Here is a 19895-nt window from a genome sequence, read left to right on the forward strand (position 1 = left end):
CCTCTATGGACTCGGTGTAAACTTCTCACTGCATCAGTAAAGCAGCCAGCATAATCAAAGACACCACCCACCCCACACATTCTCTCTTCTCCCCTCTCCCATCAGGCAGAAGATACATAAATCTGAAAGCACGTCCCAGGCTCAAGGATAGATTCTACCCCACTGTTATAGGACTCTGCTGGTTGGAATCATACCTGATTCAAAGGAAGATGGTTGTGGTGGTTGGAGGTCAATCATCTCATCCTCAGGACATCACTGCAGGAGTTCCTCAGGGAAGTGTCCTAAGACCAACCATCTTCAGCTGCTTCATCAATGACACTCCTTCTGTCATAAGGTTGGAAGTGGGGATGTTCGCAGATGACTGCACAGTGTTCTGCACCATTCGTGACTCCTCAGATAGTGAAGCAGTTCATACCCAAATGCAGGAAGACCTGGACACTATCCAAGCTTGGGCTGACAAGTGGCAGGTAACATTCGAGCCTCGCAAGTACCAGGCAATGACCATCTCCAACAAGAGAGGCTCTAACCATCGTCCCTTGACATTCAGTGTCTCACCATCACTGAATCCCCTGCTATCAACATCCTGGGGGGGGCGGTTACCATCGACAGGAAACTGAACTGGTCTAGCCATAGGAACACCGTGGCTACCAGAGCAGGTCAAAGGCTAGGAATCCTGCAGTTTGTAACTCACCTCCTGACTCCCCAAAGCCTGTCCACCATCTACAAGGCTCAGGTCAGGAGTATAATGGAATACTCGCCACTTGCCTGGGTGAGTGCAGCTCCATCAACACTCAAGAAGCTTGACACCATCCAGTACAAGGCAGCCCACTTGACTGGTACCCCTTCCACAAGCATCCAATCCCTCCACCATCCATGAACAGCTGCAACAGTGTGTACTATCTACAAGGTGCACTGCAACAACACACTAACGTTCCTAAGGCAGCACCTTCCAGACCCACGACCACTACCATCTAGAAGGACGAGAACAGCAGATACCTGGGAACACCACCACTTGGAAATCCCCCTCCAAGACACTCACCATCTTGACTTGGAAACATATCGCTGTTCCTTCATTGTCGCTGGGTCAAAATCATGGAATTCCCTCCCTAACATCACTTGTGGGCATATCTACACCTCAGGGACTGCAGCAGTTTAAGAAGGCAGCTCGTCACCACCTTCTCAAGGGCAATCAGGGATGGGCAATAAATGCTGGCTTAGCTGGCAATGTCCACATCTCATAAATGAATAAATAAAAAAATGACAAGTTCCCCAGTATGAGATGGACTCTTGACCTCAGAATCTACCTCGTTATAATCTTACACTTTAGTGTCTGTCAGCACTGCACGTTCTCACAGCTGTTATCTTATTCTGCATTGTTCTACCTCAATTCACTGTGTAATGAAATCTGTATGGATTCAAGATTGTTTTATGTCATTTCCAGGACACAAATGCAAAGGAGAACAAAACATTTGTTACTCCAGATCTGTTGCAGCAAAAAAATCACAATAAGGTAAAGAACACAATAATAATGAAAAACATATTATGAACACATAAGATAGCTTATACACATAAATGTTCATAGAGTGACAGTAGGCACAGGAGTGTCTGTACATAAGCTGACTGACAGGAAATGATAAAGTAGTGGTAGTCGGGGGTGTGGAGGGGTGGGTTAGTGGGTGGAGGTGTTGATCAGCCTCACTGCTTGGGGAAAGTAACTGTTTTGGAGTCTGGTGTTCCTGGTGTGGGTGCTATGTAGCCTCCTCCCTGATGGGAGTGGGACAAACAGTCCATGAGCAGGGAGGGTGGGATCCATCATGATGTCAGTGGCCTTTTTCTGGCACTGTATGTCCCTGACGGTGGGTAGGCAGGTGCCGGCGATGTGTAACTACCTCATTATTCCTTTTATTGTGCACGTTTTAATTATTCTTGTAACATATGGTAACTTCGTCTTTGAGCCATAGTGCTGATGCAAAACAACAAACTTCATATCATCTAGGTCAGTGATAATAAACCTGATTTCTGATTCTTGACACAGTTGACGGAACTGCTGGCAAATGAGCCTACATTTAAAGATGATGGAACAATTAAAGTTGAAATCGTGAAAATATACAGATCCTTTTAAACCAACCGATAAGGAAATGTTTACACAGACAGAGAGGCAGCTTTGGGAACAACATAGTCTAGTAAAAAGAAAATAATTGACAAAGTGAAACTTATAAACACTAGAGATTCTGCAATTGCTGGAAACCTAGAGTGACATCTATGAAGAGGAATAAACAGTCGAGGTTTCTGGCCAAGATCCTTCATACCACTACCCTCTGAGTGAAGTTCTCCCTCATGCGCCCCTTAAACATTTCACCTTTCACCCTTGACCCATGACCTCACCCAACCTCCGTGGGAAAAGCCTGCTTGCATTTACTCTATCCGTACCCTTCATAATTTTGTATACCTCCATGAAATCTCCCCTTAATCTTCAGGTGGGGAGAGCGGGAGGAGTACAAGCTGGCAGGTGAAGCAGGTGAGGGGGAAGGTGGGTGGGTGGGTGGGGGAGTGGATATGAAGAAAGAAGCTAGGAGGTGATAGGTGGAAAAGGGTAAAGGGGTGAAGAAGGGATCTGATAGGAGAGGAGACTGGACCATGGGAGGAAGAGATGGAGGAGGTGCACAAGAGGGGAGTGTGAAATTTGTTGTTTTGAGGCAGCTAATTACTATAAGTTACAATCAGAAATATATAAATAGTTCAATAAGAGAGCAACATAGGGAGGTTGTGTTTTCTTTAATTTAAAGATACAGTGTGGAGCAGGCCCTTCTAGCCCTTCGAGCCACGCTGCCCAGCAACCCCCCGAATTAACCCTGGACTAATCACGGGACAATTTACAATAACCAGTTAATCCACTAACTAGTAAGTCTTTGGACTGTGGGAGGAAACCGGAGCGCCCGGAGGAAACCCACTGTACAGAGCAAGGAACGTACAAAATTGCTTACAGAGGACACCAGAAATGAATCCCGAGCTGTAACAGTGTCACATTAACCGTGACACTACCATGGTGTTGGTTCGTGCAGGGAATGGAGAGATCGCTACAATGTGCGGATGAGATTGGTTTGGATTGGTATTGTGCTGGACAGGGAGATTGTGGGCTGCAGGGCCTGTTTCTGTGCTGTACAGGCCACAAACACCCAACTCATTAACGGCCCATGCAATAACTTGTGATGTTGTTGGAGAGGAGTGAATCAAGATCCAAAAAATTCACAGCAATGGTGGTAAATCTTTAGGATGGGTTGTCCAAGCATCAGACAACCCTAGTAATTTCAGTAACTATTACAGAAACTATGCCTTGTGTAAGATAGGGGCAGCACAGTACAGTACTTTACAGTACTAGCGACCCAGGTTCATTTCCCACCACTGCTGTCCATAAGGAGTTTGTACGTTCTCCCTCAGACCGCATGGGTTTCCTCCAGGTGCTCCCGTTTCCTTCCACAGTCCAAAGACTTACCAGTTAGTAGATTAATTGGTTGTTGTAAATTGTCCCGTGATTAAGTTAGGGTTAAATCGGTGGTTAATGGGCAGCACAGCTCAAAACCGATTCCATACTGTATCTCAATAAACAAGATGCAGCTGAGGCCTAGTTCAGAGTGTTGTGTGTAGTTTTGGTTACCTACCTGCAGGAAAGATTTCAATAAGATTGAAAGAGAATGTTGCCAGAACTGGCGGATCTGAGTTACAAGGAAAGTTTGAGTAGCTTAGGACTTCATTCCCTGGAGTGTAGGAAAATGAGGGGAGATTTGATAGAGGTTTACAAACTTATGAGAGGGATAGACAGGGTAAATGCAAGCAGGCTTTTTCCACTGTGATTGGGTGATACTAGAATTAGAGGTCATGGGTTAAAGGTGAAAGGTGAAATGTTTAAGGGAAACATAAGGGGGAACTTCTTCACTCAGAAGGCGGGAAGAGTGTGAAATGAGCTGTTGGCGCAAGTGGTGGATATGGGTTTGATTACAACATTTAAAAGAAATTTGTATAGATACATGGGTGGGGGGGGTATGGGGGGGTGCTTTGGTCCTGCTGTGGGTCAATAGGACTAGGTAAATTAATAGTGTGAAATGGAATATATGGGCTCAAGTGCCTGCTTCTCTGCCGTAGTGTTCGATAATACAGTACTTGACTCTAAAACGGGGGAAGTTGAATTTGAGAAGCATGTTCCGACCAGAATTGTGTGTGCCACTTTCCAACCTCATTTGGACCAAAGACAATGTTTTACTTTGATACATCACCGATGTTCCCAGAAGCAAAGATCAGCGATCTTAGTGTTCTATTTCTGAGTAGTAATGTTCTGCCCAAGTCAGTTCTGTTGGCATTCGTCTGGCTTGGTTCTTTACTGGTTGATCACCCTACTTTTGGCACTGGAAAGTGTTGGACAGGGATAATGTCATGCATAAATAAACAGCTGGCATTTCAGACTGAGTCTTCTGGACTTCCAGCATCTGCTGAATCTCTTTTGTTTAGAATTTAATGCATGTACACCAAGAGATGGTGGGACCACAAATCTGATGCTCATCTGTTACTGTTTCTAGAGCAAAACACTCTGGTTGCCTCTTTATAGGAAGGATGCAGAAGTTTCAGAGAGAGTTCAGAAAAGATTTGCCAGGATGCTGCCTGGATCAGAGAGAATGTCTTGTGAGGGTAGGTTGTGCAAGCTAATGTTTTTGCTCTTCAATCCAAAGGAGGATAAGAGGCAGTTTGATAGAGCTGTACAAGGTGATAAGAGGCACAGATCAAGTGGGCGGCCAGAGACTTTTTCCCAGAACAGAAATGGCTAATACAAGGAAGGATAATTTTAAGGTGATTAGAGGAAAGTACTGGGGAGGATGTCAGAGGTAGTTTTTTGCTAATCAGAAGAGTGGTGGGTGAGTGGAATGTTCTGCGGGTGGGGGGTGGTAGAGGCTGATACATTAGGGATATTTTAGAAACTCTTAGATAGCCATGGATGATAGAAAAAATGGAAGGCTATGTGGGAGGAAAACGTACTGTAGATTGCTCTTTGATTCACTCTGACTTCTCCCCTTCCTTTCCAATCCTGAAGAAATGTCTCGGCCCAAAACGTTGACTGTTTACTTTTTTCCATAGATGCTGCCTGACCTGCTGAGTTCCTCCAGCATTTTGTGTGTGTTGCTTTGGATCTCCAGCATCTGCAGAATCCCTTGTGTTTGAGATTGATCTTAGAGCAGGTGAGAAGTTTGGCAACCACATCATGGGTCAAAATGACTGTACTACGCCATAATGTTCCATGTTCCTTTACCAGAAACATGTTGTTCATTACCAGAGTTAGTTGGAAACTTGTGTCAACAATTCACTGTTACGGCAGTCAGAGAGGAGGAGGGAGGCTGGAGAAGTGGTCACGTGCAGTCGAGTTAGCGAATGAAATCAATCGGCCGGGGCAGAACACAGGCAGACGAGATGCTCCGTAGTTCAGCTGTGGGACTAGCTCTGCTCGCAGTATGGGTCCGCAGTGGCTCTGAGAAACAGCAAACCAAATGTCACTGCATGAATCTGGTTCTGTGCCAACCCGTGGCCCGAAATGAAGAGGTGAAGAAGGACAAGGAGGTGAGTGACGTACATGCTGATGGTGAGGGTCTACGTTAGGTTGGGAAGCTTATCAAATCAGAGTTTTGGGGGTGGACCCTGCTATCTACCTTCAACTCACTGTGCACATTTCAGAGTCATAGAGTGATACCGCTTAGAAACAGGCCATTTGGGCCATCTCTGCCATGCTGACCTCATGAGCTAACCTTACTTGGAGTAAAGTAAAGGAGGGCTGTCAAAGTAAGTTTTTTTACACAGAGAATGGTGAGTGCATGGAACGTGCTGCCAGGGGTGGTGGTACAGGCAGATACATTAGGGACATTTAAGAGACTCTTAGATAGATAGGTGGATGAACAAAAACTAGAGGGCCACGTAAAAAGAGGAGAGGATTAGAATAGGTTCAAAGGTCAGTACAGCATCGTGCACTATGCTGTTAAAGTTTATATTCTACATTCTTGTTTTTGGCCCACGTCCCTCTAAGTCAGGGGTTCCAAACCTTTTTTTTAATGCCATAGACCCCTACCATTAACCGAGGTGTCTGCGGACCCAAGTTGGGAACCCCTGCACAGTTCCTATCTGTGTACCCCTCACCCCTCCGAGTGCCTGATAAGCTTTGGAATTGTGCCTGCCTCTGCTACCTCTTCTGGCAATTCGTTCCATATACTCAAAACCCTCTGTGTGAAAAATGTGTCCTTCTGATCCCCTTCAAACCTTCCTCTTCATGCTAAAGCTACACTCTCTAATTTTATAATCCCCTACACCTGAAAAATCTGTGACCATTCACCTCTTTTATGTCCCCCATTATTTTATACACCTCTATAAGAACATTACAGCACAGTACAAGTATTTTGGCCAACTCTGTTGTACTGACCTTATAACCTACTCCAAGACCAATCTAACCTTCCCTCCCACATAGCCCTCCATTTTTCATAGTCATAGTAGTCATAGTCATATTTTATTGATCCTGGGGGAAATTGGTTTTCGTTACAGTTGCACCATAAATAATAAATAGTAATAACACCATAAATAGTTAAATAGTAATATGTAAATTATGCCAGGAAATTATGAAATAAGTCCAGGACCAGCCTATTGGCTCAGGGTGTCTGACCCTCCAAGGGAGGAGTTGTAAAGTTTGATGGCCACAGGCAGGAATGGCTTCCTATGACGCTCTGTGCTGCATCTCAGTGGAATGAGTCTCTGGTTGAATGTACTCTTGTGCCCAACCAGTACATTATGTAGTGGATGGGAGACATTGTCCAAGATGGCATGCAACTTGGACAGCATCCTCTTTTCAGACACCACCGTCAGAGAGTCCAGTTCCATCCCCGCAACATCACTGGCCTTACGAGTGAGTTTGTTGATTCTGTTGTTGTCTGCTGGAGCCTGCTGCCCCAACACACAACAGCAAACATGATAGCACTGGCCACCACAGACTCATAGAACATCCTCAGTATCATCCAGCAGATGTTAAAGGACCTCAGTCTCCTCAGGAAATAGAGACGGCTCTGATCCTTCTTGTAGACAGCCTCAGTATTCTTTGACTGGTCCAGTTTATTGTCAATTCGTATCCCCAGGTATTTGTAATCCTCCACCATGTCCACACTGACCCCCTGGATGGAAACAGGGGTCGCCAGTACCTTACCTCTCCTCAGGTCTACCACCAGCTCCTTAGTCTTTTTCACATTAAGCTGCAGATAATTCTACTCACACCATGTGAATAAGTTTCCTACTGTAGCCCTGTACTCAGCCTCATCTCCCTCGCTGATGCATCCAACTATGGCAGAGTCATCAGAAAACTTCTGAAGATGACAAGACTCTGTGCAGTAGTTGAAGTCCGATGTGTAAATGGTGAAGAGAAAGGGAGACAAGACAGTCCCCTGTGGAGCCCCAGTGCTGCTGATCACTCTGTCGGACACACAGTGTTGCAAGCACACGTACTGTGGTCTGCTAGTCAGGTAATCAAGAAACCATGACACCAGGGAAGCATCCACCTGCATCGCTGTCAGCTTCTCCTCCAGCAGAGCAGGGCGGATGGTGTTGATCGCACTGGAGAAGTCAAAAATTTTTCTATCATCCATGTGCCTACCTAAATGTCCCTAATGTATCTGTCTCTACCACAACCCCTGACAGCAAATTCCACGCACCCACAACTCTGTGTAAAATACTTACTTCTGATATCTCCCCAAACACCTTCACATTGTGCCATCTCACATTAGCCATTTCCACCCTGGGAAAAATGCCTCTAGCTGCCCACTCATTCTACGCTTCTCCTCTTGTACAGCTCTATCAAGTCGCCTCTCATCCTACTTCTCTCCAAAGAGAAAAGCTCTAGCTCACTCAACCTGTCCACATAAGACAAGCTCTCCAATCCAGGCAGCGTCCTGGCAAATGTGCTCTACACCCTCTCTAAAGCTTCCACATCCTTCCTATAATCCTAATCCTAGCAATAACCCTAACCCTTCCACATCCATCTGATAATGGGGTGACCAGAACTGAACACAGTATTCCAAGTTCAGTCTAACCTTGTGGTTCTGCGTCTCCCCGACTAATGAAGGCCAACACATCACACACTTTCTTAACAACCCGAGCAACTTACATGGCACCTTTGAGGCATAATTTCAGAGAATTACAGAGGACTACAGCACAGAAATAAACCCTTCAGCTCATGTAGTCCATGCCAGACTATTATTCTGCCTAGTCCCGTCGACCTGCACCCAGATCAAAACTGCATCCACCACTTTTGATGGCAGCTTTCTACACTCACACCACCCCCTGAGTGAAGAAATTCCCTCTCATATTCCCCTTAAACATTTCCCCTTTCACCCTTAACCTATGACTTCCAATTATAGTGCCACTGAACCTCAGTGGAAAAGGCCTGCTAGCATTTACCCTATCTATACCCCTCATTATTTTGTAAACTCTATCAAATCTCCCCTCAATCTTCTATGTTCTATGTTCCAGGGAATTAAGTGTAATGCTCAGCTATATTGGCTCGTATATGTCTAGGGGAGATCCCGCCCAGCACCGGCCTGAACGCTTCCCGCTGGGTCGGTTGCTGCACCATTGACGCCCAAATCAATCCCAAACATCAATCATCAGCCGGCACACCCAGTACGTTTTACCAAGCACACCTTATAGATATTACTAATTCTATGACATTAATATAAATTCCATACAGGAAAGGAAGTAATGGGAAAAAAAGATGTCAGACTTATCAAAGTCCAAGTTCTTCGTGCACAACCGTTGGAGCTCAATCGATTCCTGATGACCACCTGGATCCTGTCGACTCACGGCTCGGGACCACCCGGAGTGATTGACCGGAGCCTCTCCGCACGTCCACTGTCCTCCCCGTCTCTCCTCTGACTCCCCGTCTCTCCTCCGTCCTCCCCGTCTCTCCTCCGACTCCCCGTCTCTCCGCCGTCCTCCCCATCTCTCCCCCGACTCCCTGTCTCTCCGCCGTCCTCCCCGTCTCTCCTCCGACTCCCCGTCTCTCCTCCGACTCCTTGTCTCTCCTCCGACTCCTCATCTCTCCTCCGACTCCCCGTCTCTCCACCGTCCTCCTCGTCTCTCCACTGTTCTCCCCGTCTCTCCTCTGACTCCCCGCCAAAAACCTCCGCACGTCCGCCGTCCTCCCCGTCTCTCCTCCAACTCCTCGCCAAAAACCCCGTCTCTCCTCCGACTCCCCCCAAAAACCCCGTCCACCATCCTCCCCGCCTCTCCTCCGACTCCCCGTCTCTCCGCCATCCTCCCCATCTCTCCTCCGACTCCCCGTCTCTCTGCCGTCCTCCCCGTCTCTCCTCCGACTCCCCCCAAAAACCCCGTCCACCATCCTCCCCGCCTCTCCTCCGACTCCCCGTCTCTCCGCCATCCTCCCCATCTCTCCTCCGACTCCCCGTCTCTCTGCCGTCCTCCCCGTCTCTCCTCCGACTCCCCGTCTCTCCTCCGACTCCCCCCAAAAACCCCGTCCACCGTCCTCCCCGTCTCTCCTCCGACTCCCCGTCTCTCCTCCAACTCCCCGTCTCTCCTCTGACTCTCCGCCAAAACCTCATTCCCAGTCATATGAGACAGCATTATCACCCGAAAAAAACGATAACATGAACACGCATTGGCTAATAGCACCCTGCTATCTGTACTAACCCAAGCAAGTGTCTAGCTGGAGACTTTCTCAGCACTTAACATAACAAAGGAGCCATTTTAAATTTAACATACAAAAAAAAACCCATACATAAGTCCTAATGTACTTCACATTTCCCTATAACCCAGGTCCTCAAGTTCCAGCAATATCCTTGTAAATTTTCTCTACACTCTTTTTTTCAGAATTAGAACTTATTTAAATCTTATATCCATCCCACAACGAGGGAGTGAAAAATCTTTGCGTTATGACTCCATTGCAATATACAGACATGTGAATTTATAAGTCTAATAGTGTGTAGAAAGAAGCAGTCCCGTAGCCTGTTGGTGCTGGCTTTAATGCTGTGGTAGCGTTTGCCAGACGGAAGCAGCTGAAATAGCTTATGGTTGGGGTGACTGGTGTCCCTGATGATCTTCCTGGCCTTCTTTCTGCACCTGCTGCTATAAATGTCCCCAGTGGAAAGAAGTTCACATCCACAGGTGCGCTGGTCTGTCCATACCACTCTCTGCAGTGCCCAGCGATGAAGGTTGGTGTAGTTCCCGTACGAGGCGGTGACACAGCCAGTCAGTATGCTCTCAAAGGTTCCCCTGTAGAAGGTCTTGAGGATTTGGGGGCCCATGCAGAACGTCTTCAGTTGCCTGAGGTGGAAGAGACGCTGTTGTGCTTTTTTTGCCACACAGCCGGTGTGTACAATCCAGGTGAGGTCTTCGGTGACGTGTATACCGAGGAAGTTGAAACTACTCACACTTTCAACTACAGTCCCATTGTTGTTGATTGGGCTGAGCTCTTCTCAGTTCCTCCTGTAATCCACAATCAGATCTTTTGTTTTTTAGATATTGAGGGAGAGGTGTTGTCCTGGCTGTATGTAGGTGACCAGAACTGCCCAGATGAGACGATGATGGAGCCCCATGGCCCCAACTACGAGTGCATTGACCGACCTAGACTCGCACCTCCTCATACCTCCTGCTCTCGTCGATCTGCAACAACCTAGGACAGACCAACAACGGATCTCCTTCATACCAATGTTCACTTTGCTGGTCTTCGAATGCAGAGTTGGAAAGCAGAGATCTCACTTCTAACTCCACCACATCTTTGTCTGTAAACCCTAATCTGACCTCTAACTCCTCCACATCCCTGTCCCTAAACCCCAATCTGACCTCGAACTCCCCACATCCCTGTCCCTAAACCCTAATATGACCACTAACTCCACCACATCCCTGTCCCTAAACCCCAATCTGACTTCTAATTCTTCGCCATCCCTGTCCCTGAACACTAATCTGACTTCTAACTCCCCACATCCCTGTCCCTAAACCCTAATCAGACCTCTAACACCCTACGTTTCTGTCCCTAAACCCTAACCTGACCTCTAACTCCCTCATCAGTGTTTCAGGGACAGCTTCTTCCCCTCCACCATCAGATTTATGAACAGTCCGTGAACCATGTACCCCACCTCAGTATGTTCATTCTTTTGCAGTCCTTATTTATTTATATATATATTTCCAATTGTAATTTATGGTTTAGTATTTTGTGTTTCACTGTAGTGCTGCTGCAAAGCAACAATTTCATGACATATGCCGGTGATAACAAACCTGATTCTGATTCTGACTGTGCAATGTGTTGTAGATCAGGGAAACTGTCTTTCATCTTTGTGTAAAGGTGTAACTGCAGCCCTTACGTTGAAGCAGGTACTCGTCTTTGACAATGGAGGAAAGGACTGGAAGCACTACATGTGGTCGATCATCACAATTGTTGTGGCCTCACAACAATATGACCCTGAACTCTTCTGTCACGCCCATGCAGAAGGTGTTCAACTGCTTATGAAAGGTAACTAATTTTATTAAAGAAATATTGTATCTTTCTGCTTCCTGAAGTCATTGGAGAGTGTCTGGAGGAGGTTCAAAAGAATGATCCCAGGAATGAAAGGGTCAACATGCTAAGAGCTTTTGATGGCTCTGGACCCGTACCTACTTGAGTTTAGAAAATAAGGGAGGATCTTATTGAAGCCTATCAAATATTGAAAGGCCTAGAAAGACTGGATGTGGAGAGGATGTTTCCTATAGTGGGGCAGTCTAGGACCAGGTGCCTCAGCCTCAGAATAGACGGACGTCCATTTAAAACAGAAATGGGGAAGAACGTATCTAGCCAGAGGATGGAGAATGTGTGAAATTCATTGGCAATCATTGAAAGTGGAGGTTGATAGATTCCTGACTAGTCAGGATATCAAAGATTACAGGGAGAAGGCAGGAGAATGGGGTTGAGAGGGATAATAAATCAGGCATGAAGGAATCAGTCAATAAATCAGCCAAGAGGTGACATTGGTCAGACAATGTCAAATCTTTGTGGGTGGATTTAAGACAATGCAAGGGTAAAAAAAAACATTATGGGAATCATATATAGACCACCAAATAGTAGCCAAGATGTGGGTTGAGATTGCAGAGGGAACTGGAAAAGGCATGTAATAGGGGTAATGTCACAACTGTAATGGGGAACTTCAATATGCAAGGAGATTGGGAAAATCAGGTTGCTGTCAGATTGCAAGAGAGGGAATTTGTTGAATGTCTGTGAGGTGGCTTTTTAGAACAGCTTGTGCTTGAGCCTACTCGGGGAAAGGCTAACTTAGATTGGTTGTTCTGTAATAACCCAGATCTCTTTAGGGAGCTTAATGTAAAGAAATCCTTGGGAGGCAGTGATCATAATATTATTGAATTCATACTGCAATTTGAGAGGGAGAAGCAAGAGTCACGAGTATCAGTATCACAATGGAATAAAGGGAATTACAGAGGCATGAGAGAGGAGCTTACCCAGGTGGATTGGAGGATGATACTGGCAGGGATGACAGCAGAGCAGAGATGTCTGAAGTTTCTGGGAATAGTTCACAAGGCGCAGGATAGATATGTCCCACAGTAGTTCTCAAATGGCAGGGCAGGCAACTGTGGCTGAGAAGGGAAGTTAGGGACTGCATAACGGATGAATTGGTCATGACATTTCAAGAATCACTTGATTCTGGCATGGTCCCGAGGACTGGAAGATTGCAAATGTCACTCCTCTCTTTAAGAAGAGAGGAAGGCAAAAGAACTTATAGGCCAGTTAGTCTAACCTCAGTGGTTGGAGTCTATTATTAAGGATGAACTTTTGGGGTACTTGGAGACTAATGATAAAATAAATCAAAGTCAGCATGGTTTCTGCCAAGGGAAATCTTGCCTGACAAATCTGTTAGAGTTCTTTGAGGAAGTAACAAGCAGGGTGGACAAAGGAGAGGCAGTGGATGTCATTTACTTGGATTTTCAGAAGGCGTTTGATAAGGTGCCACATATGAGGCTGCTTAACAAGATAAAATCCTGTGGCATTATGGGAAAGATACTGGCATGTATAGAGAAATGGCTGACAGGCAGGAGGCAGCGAGTGGGAATAAAAGGGGTCTTTTCTGGTTGGCTGCCAGTGACTAGTGGTGTTCCTCAGGGGTCAGTATGGGGACCGCTACTTTTCACATTGTCAATGATTTGGATAATGGAATTGATGGCTTTGTGGCAAAGCTTGTGGATAATACAAAGATAGGTGGAGGGGTAGGTAGTGCTGAGGAAGTAAAGCAATTGTAGCAGGATATAGACAAATTGGAAGACTGAGCAAAAAAGAGGCAGATGGATCACAGCGTTGGGAAACGTATGATAATGAATTTTGGTAAAAGGAACAATCGTGCGGACTATTATCTAAATGGGGAGAAGGTTCAAACATGAGAGCTGCAGAGGGACTTGGGAGTCCTCGTGCAAGACTCCCAGAAGGTTAATTTACAGGTTGAGTCTGTGGTAAAGAAGGCAAATACAAAGTTGACTCTTAATTGAAAGGGAATAGAATATAAAAGCAAGGAGATAATGCTGAGCCTTTGTAAGACACTAGTCAGGCAGCACATGGAATATTGTCAACAGTTTTGGGCCCCATGTCTCAGAAAGGATGTGTTGTCATCGGAGAGAGTCCAGAGGAGGTTTACGAGGATGATCCTGGGAATAAAGGGGTTAACGTGTGAGGAGCATTTGGCAGCTTTGGTCCGGTACTCATTGAAACATACCAAATGTTGAAAGGACTAGATGGGGTAGATGTGGAGAGGATGTTTCCTCTGGTGGGGGTATCCAGAACTAGAGGACAGAGCCTCAAAATTGAGGGCAACCCTTTAGAACAGGAATCAGGAGGGAATTTTTTAGCCAGAGAATAGCGAATCTGTGGACCTCTGCCACAGACCATGGTCGAGGCCAAGTCCAGGAGTGTATTTAAGGCAGAAGTTGATAGTTTCCTGGTTGGTCAGGGAATTAAAGGATACGGCGAGAAGACAGGTGTGTGGGATTGAGTGGGATCCGGGATTAGCTATGATGGAATGGTGGAACAGACTCAATGGGCCGAATAGCCTAATTCTGCTCCTGTGTCATATGGTTGTGGTCATAGATATCCATGTCTAGAATGAGGAAATGCTTTGCACTCAGGGTCGCTGGTATCTGGGATTCGCTTCATGGGATGGGGTGGAGGAGTCAGAATTCTTCAAAGCGATTTGGATGGGCAATTGAGAAAAATTCTCCTGTTGAGCTACAAGCAAAACATCAGGGCATTGGGAGTGAATGGATTATACCTGCAGAATGAGGCAAAGAATGTAGATAGAACAAACATCTCTGTCCATAAACTATTACCATAGAACCATAGAAACTACAGCACTGAAACAGGCCTTTTGGCCCTTCTTGGCTGTGCTGAACTATTTTCTGCCTAGTCCCACTGACCTGCACATGGACCATATCCCTCCATACACCTCCCATCCAGGCATCTGTCCAATTTATTCTTAAATATTAAAAAAGAACCCGCATTTACCACCTCGTCTGGCAGCTCATTCCATACTCCCACCACTCTCTGTGTGAAGAAGCCCCCCCTAATGCTCCCTTTAAACTTTTCCCCCCTCACCCTAAACCCATGTCCTCTGGTTTTTTTCTCCCCTTGCCTCAGTGGAAAAAGCCTGCTTGCATTCACTCTATCTATACCCATCATAATTTTATATACCTCTATCAAATCTCCCCTCATTCTTCTATGCTCCAGGGAATAAAGTCCCAACCTATTCAACCTTTCTCTGTAACTGAGTTTCTCAAGTCCCGACAACATCCTTGTAAACCTTCTCTGCACTCTTTCAACCTTATTTATATCCTTCCTGTAATTTGGTGACCAAAACTGAACACAATACTCCAGATTCGGCCTCACCAATGCCTTATATAACCTCATCATAACATTCCAGCTCTTATACTCAATACTTTGATTAATAAAGGCCAATGTACCAAAAGCTCTCTTTACGACCCTTTTTACCTGTGACGCCACTTTTAGGGAATTTTGTATCTGTATTCCCAGATCCCTTCGTTCCACTGCACTCTTCAGTGCCTTACCATTAACCCTGTATGTTCTACCTTGGTTTGTCCTTCCAACGTGCAATACCTCACACTTTTCAGTATTAAACTCCATCTGCAATTTTTTAGCCCATTTTTCCAGCTGGTCCAAGTCCTTCTGCAGGCTCTGAAAACCTTCCTCACTGTCTACTACACCTCCAATCTTTGTATCATCAGCAAACTTGCTGATCCAATTTACCACATTATCATCCAGATCATTGATATAGATGACAAATAACAATGGACCCAGCACTGATCCCTGTGGCACACCACGAGTCACAGGCCTCCACTCAGAGAAGCAATTCTCTACCACCACTCTCTGGCTTCTTCCATCGAGCCAATGTCTAATCCAATTTACCACCTCTCCATGTATACCTAGCGACTGAATTTTCCTAACTAACCTCCCATGCGGGACCTTGTCAAAGGCCTTACTGAAGACCATGTAGACAATATCCACTGCCTTCCCTTCATCCACTTTCCTGGTAACCTCCTCGAAAAACTCCAATAGATTGGTCAAACATGACCTACCACGCACAAAGCCATGTTGACTCTCCCTAATAAGTCCCAGTCTATCTATATGCTTGTAGATTCTGTCTCTTAGTACTCCCTCCAATAACTTACCTACTACCAACGTTAAACTTACTGGCCTATAATTTCCCAGATTACTTTTCGATCCTTTTTTAAACAACGGAACAACATGAGCCACTCTCCAATCATCCGGCACCTCACCTGTAGACAGCGACATTTTAAATATTTCAGCCAGGGCCCTTGCAATTTCAACACTAGTCTCCTTCAAGGTCCGAGGGAACACCCTGTCAGGTCCCGGGGATTTATCCACTTTAATTTTCCTCAAGACAGCAAGGACCTCCTCCTTTTCGATCTGTACAGTTTCCACGATCTCACTACTTGTTTCCCTTAATTCCATAGACTTCATGCCAGTTTCCTTAGTAAACACAGACGCAAAAAAACCTATTTAAGATCTCCCCCATTTCCTTTGGTTCCACACATAGCCAACCACTCTGATCTTCAAGAGGACCAATTTTATTCCTTACAATCCTTTTGCTCTTAATATACCTGTAAAAGCTCTTTAGATTATCCTTCACTTTGACTGCCAAGGCAACTTCATGTCTTCTTTTAGCCATCCTGATTTCTTTCTTAAGTATTTTCTTGCACTTCTTATACTCCTCAAGCACCTTATTTACTCCCTGCTTCCTATACATTTCATACAACTCCCTCTTCTTCTTTATCAGAGTTGCAATATCCTTTGAGAACCAAGGTTCCTTATTCCTATTCACCTTGCCTTTAATCCTGACAGGAACATACAAATTCTACACTCTCAAAATTTCTGCTTTGAAGACTTCCCACCTACCGATCACATCTATGCCAGAGAACAACCTGTCCCAATCCACGCTTTTTAGATCCTTTCTCATTTCTTCAAATTTGGCCTTCTTCCAGTTCAGAACCTCAACCCTAGGACCAGATCTATCCTTGTCCATGATCAAGATGAAATTGATTATTATTTAATGATTCAACATGAAACTATTCAAACACTTAGTTCTTGAACTAACCAGCACAACCTTAATTGCTTAGCAACACCCTGACCAGTTTGATCACATTGCACTGAACTGGACCTCCTTTCCTTGTAAAAATTGCATATTATTCATGATTAATTCGTAGATTTTCTTCCTGTGAATGCTGCTTAGAAGTGGAGAAGTTGCAGATGGAGTTCAAGCAGGAAAAGTGTGAAGAGATTCAGTTTGAAAAGGGCAATTTGATGGCAGAGCTCGGAGTTAATCGTAGGGTTCTCGGCAGTGTGGAGCAAAAGAGGGATCTTAGGGTCCTCATCCACATATCTTCAAGGTTACAGCACAGGGTGAGAAGGGGGTTATGAAGGTGTGCAACGTGTTGACCTTTATTAGTCAAGGGATTGAATTCAAGAAGTAATGCTGCAGCTCAACAAAGCCCTCATTAGACCACACTTGGAATATTGTGGTCAGGTCTGGCTGACTGGTTATGGGACAGATATGGAAGCTTTAGAGAGCATGCAAAGGAGATTTACCTGGATGCTGCCTGGATTAGAGGACATGGCTTATGCAGATGGGCTGAGCAAGCTAGGGTGAGGGAGGGAGGGAGAATGAATGATGACTTGATAGACGTGTACAAGATGACAGGAGGCATAGATCGAGCAGACGGCCAGAGACTTTATCCCAGGGTAGAAGTGGTTAATATGAGGAAGCATAATTTTAAGGAGAATGGAGGAAAATATATGGAGGGGGTGTGTCAGAGATAGATTTTTTTTGCACAGAGAGTGGTGGGTGCATGGACACGCCGCCAGGAGTGGTTGTCGAAGCAGATATGTTAGAAACATTTCAGAAACTCTTAGATAGGCATATGGATGATAGAAAACTGGAGGGCTATGTGGAAGGGAAGGGTTAGATCGATCTTAAAGTAGGTTAAAGGGCCTAGACTGTGCATCTTACTGTTCCAGCTCTGTTCTTTGACCTCCTGCAAGGCCATTCCAACCATTTACCATTGGAGAGGATCAAGAAGGCAAGAATGATCCCAGGAATGAAAGGGTTAACATATGAGAAATGTTTGATAGCTCTAGGCCTTTACTCACTGGAGTTTAGAAGAATGGGAATGGGGATTCACACTGAAACCTGTCAAATATTGAAAGGCTTAGATAGAGTGGATGTGGAGAGGATGTTTCCTATAGTGGTGGACCAAGGACCAAAGGGCACAAAGAACATCCCTTTAGAGCAGAGGTGAGGAGGAGTTTCTTTAGCCAGGAGGTGGTGAATCTGTGGAATTCATTGCTATGGATGGCTGTGGAGGACAAGTCATTTGGGGTTGATTTAAAACGGTGGTTGATAGGTTCTTGATTGGTAAAGGTATCAAAGGTTACAGAGAGAAGGCAGGAGAAAAAGGTTGAGAGGGATAATAAATTAGCCATGATGAAATAGCAGAGCAGATGCAATGGGCCGAACAGCCTCATTCTGCTACTATGTCTTATGGTCTTACCATCAGTAACCTTACCACCAGTCAGGACAATATGGACTAAAGAGAAAATGACTGAATGGGTCAATAAACAAGTGACGTTGGTGAAGACACATCAGATGGATGGAATCAACCTACACTTGGATCAGGTGGTCATCAGATATTCTCCTGAATCCAAGAAAATAACTGAAGCCGTTCAACAAATCTTCACAGCGATTCACAAGGAAATACCCCAGTCTAAGGTAACGAGCTATTACTGTTAAATGTGATGCGTTTAGACTCCAATTAAGCATGATGGCAAACTGACTTTTTTTGGGATCTGATTCCATTTGAACGTGTTGTAAACTTAATGCTGTTACAGAGCCAGCCATCGCTGATTGGGGGTTCAATTCCCACCGTTATCTGTAAGGAGTTTGTAGGTTCTCCTCGTGACTGCGTGTGTCCAGATGCACCGACTTCCTCCCACGTTACAAAGATGCATGGGTTAGGATTAGTAAATTGTGGTTAGTAGGGAGAGAGAGAGGTAGAGAGAGAGAGAGAGAGAGAGAGAGAGAGAGGTAGAGAGAGAGAGGCAGAGAGAGAGAGAGGTAGAGAGAGAGGTAGAGAGAGGTAGAGAGAGAGGTAGGGAGAGAGGTAGGGAGAGAGGTAGAAAGAGGTAGAAAGAGGTAGACAGGTAGAAAGAGAGAGAGGGGTAGAGAGAGGTAGAGAGAGAGAGATAGAGAGAGAGGTAGAGAGAGGTAGAGGGAGAGAGAGAGAAAACAAACAAAAATACTGAGGTAGTGTTCATGGGTTCATTGTCCATTCAGGAATCTGATGGTGGGGAGGAAGAAGCTGTTCCTGAAATGCTGAGTGTGTGTCTTCAGTCTGCTGTGCCTCCTCCCTGAGGGCAGCAATGAGGAGAGGACTTGTCTTAGGTGATGGGGGCCTGCCACCTTTTTGAGGCATTGTCTTTTGAAGATGTCCTCAATGGAGGGGATGCTAGTGCCTATGATGGAGCTGAGTTTACAACTTTCTGCAGCTTCTTCCAATCCTGTGCATTGACTAACCCCTCCACCATACCGAACAGTGATGCACCAGTTAGAATGCTCTCCACAGTACATCTGTAGAAATTTGTGAGTGTCTTTGGCGACATTCCAGTTCTCCTCAATCTCTGAATGAAATATAGCCACTGCCATGCCCTCTCTGTAATTGCATCAATATGTTGGACCTATACTTTATTGTCGCCAAACAATTGATACTAGAACGTACAATCATCACAGCGATATTTGATTCTGTGCTTCCCGCTCCCTGGATTAAAAATCCTAGGAAAGATCTTCAGAGATGTTCACACCCAGGAACATGAAACTGCTTACTTTTCCACTGCTGACCCCTCGATGAGGACTGGAGTGAGTTCCCTCGACTTCCCCTTCCTGAAGTCCACAATTAATTCATAATCATGGAACCCTCCCACCCCCGGCACTCTCTCTTGTAATGTGCTATTTGGTTATTGCCTTTCCGTTGTTCCACCTTGTCGTACTGATGTGTTGAAATGACCTGTATGGATTGAATACAAAAACATTGTCTTGCATACTGTCCAAACACATCATTTAATTGCAACAGTGCCTCGAGGCTGTACAAGGTAAAATAAAAACAGAATGCAAAATAAAATGTTACAGTTACAAAGTATAGTGCAGGCAGACAATATGGTGCATGGTCATAACAAGGTAGATTGTGAGGGCAAGAGTCCATAAGACCATAAGACCCAAAGACATAGGAACAGAATTAGGCCATTCAGCCCA

The 19895-nt window shown here is 45.3% G+C and overlaps 1 protein-coding gene across 1 annotated transcript in view; it reads left to right on the forward strand.

Annotated features, from left to right (window-relative positions):
• Window positions 1-5454: 5454 nt before the first annotated feature.
• LOC140206431 (di-N-acetylchitobiase-like) overlaps window positions 5455-19895 on the forward strand; it is a 34319-nt gene continuing 19878 nt past the window's right edge. Inside the window, exons 1-3 of the mRNA XM_072274799.1 lie at window positions 5455-5601; window positions 11398-11536; window positions 18148-18359. Of these exons, the coding sequence (XP_072130900.1) occupies window positions 5455-5601; window positions 11398-11536; window positions 18148-18359 (498 nt within the window). The remainder of the gene's footprint in view (window positions 5602-11397; window positions 11537-18147; window positions 18360-19895) is intronic.

The sequence above is a fragment of the Mobula birostris genome, chromosome 12 (assembly GCF_030028105.1).
Source record: "Mobula birostris isolate sMobBir1 chromosome 12, sMobBir1.hap1, whole genome shotgun sequence".
Classification (NCBI taxonomy): domain Eukaryota; kingdom Metazoa; phylum Chordata; class Chondrichthyes; order Myliobatiformes; family Myliobatidae; genus Mobula; species Mobula birostris.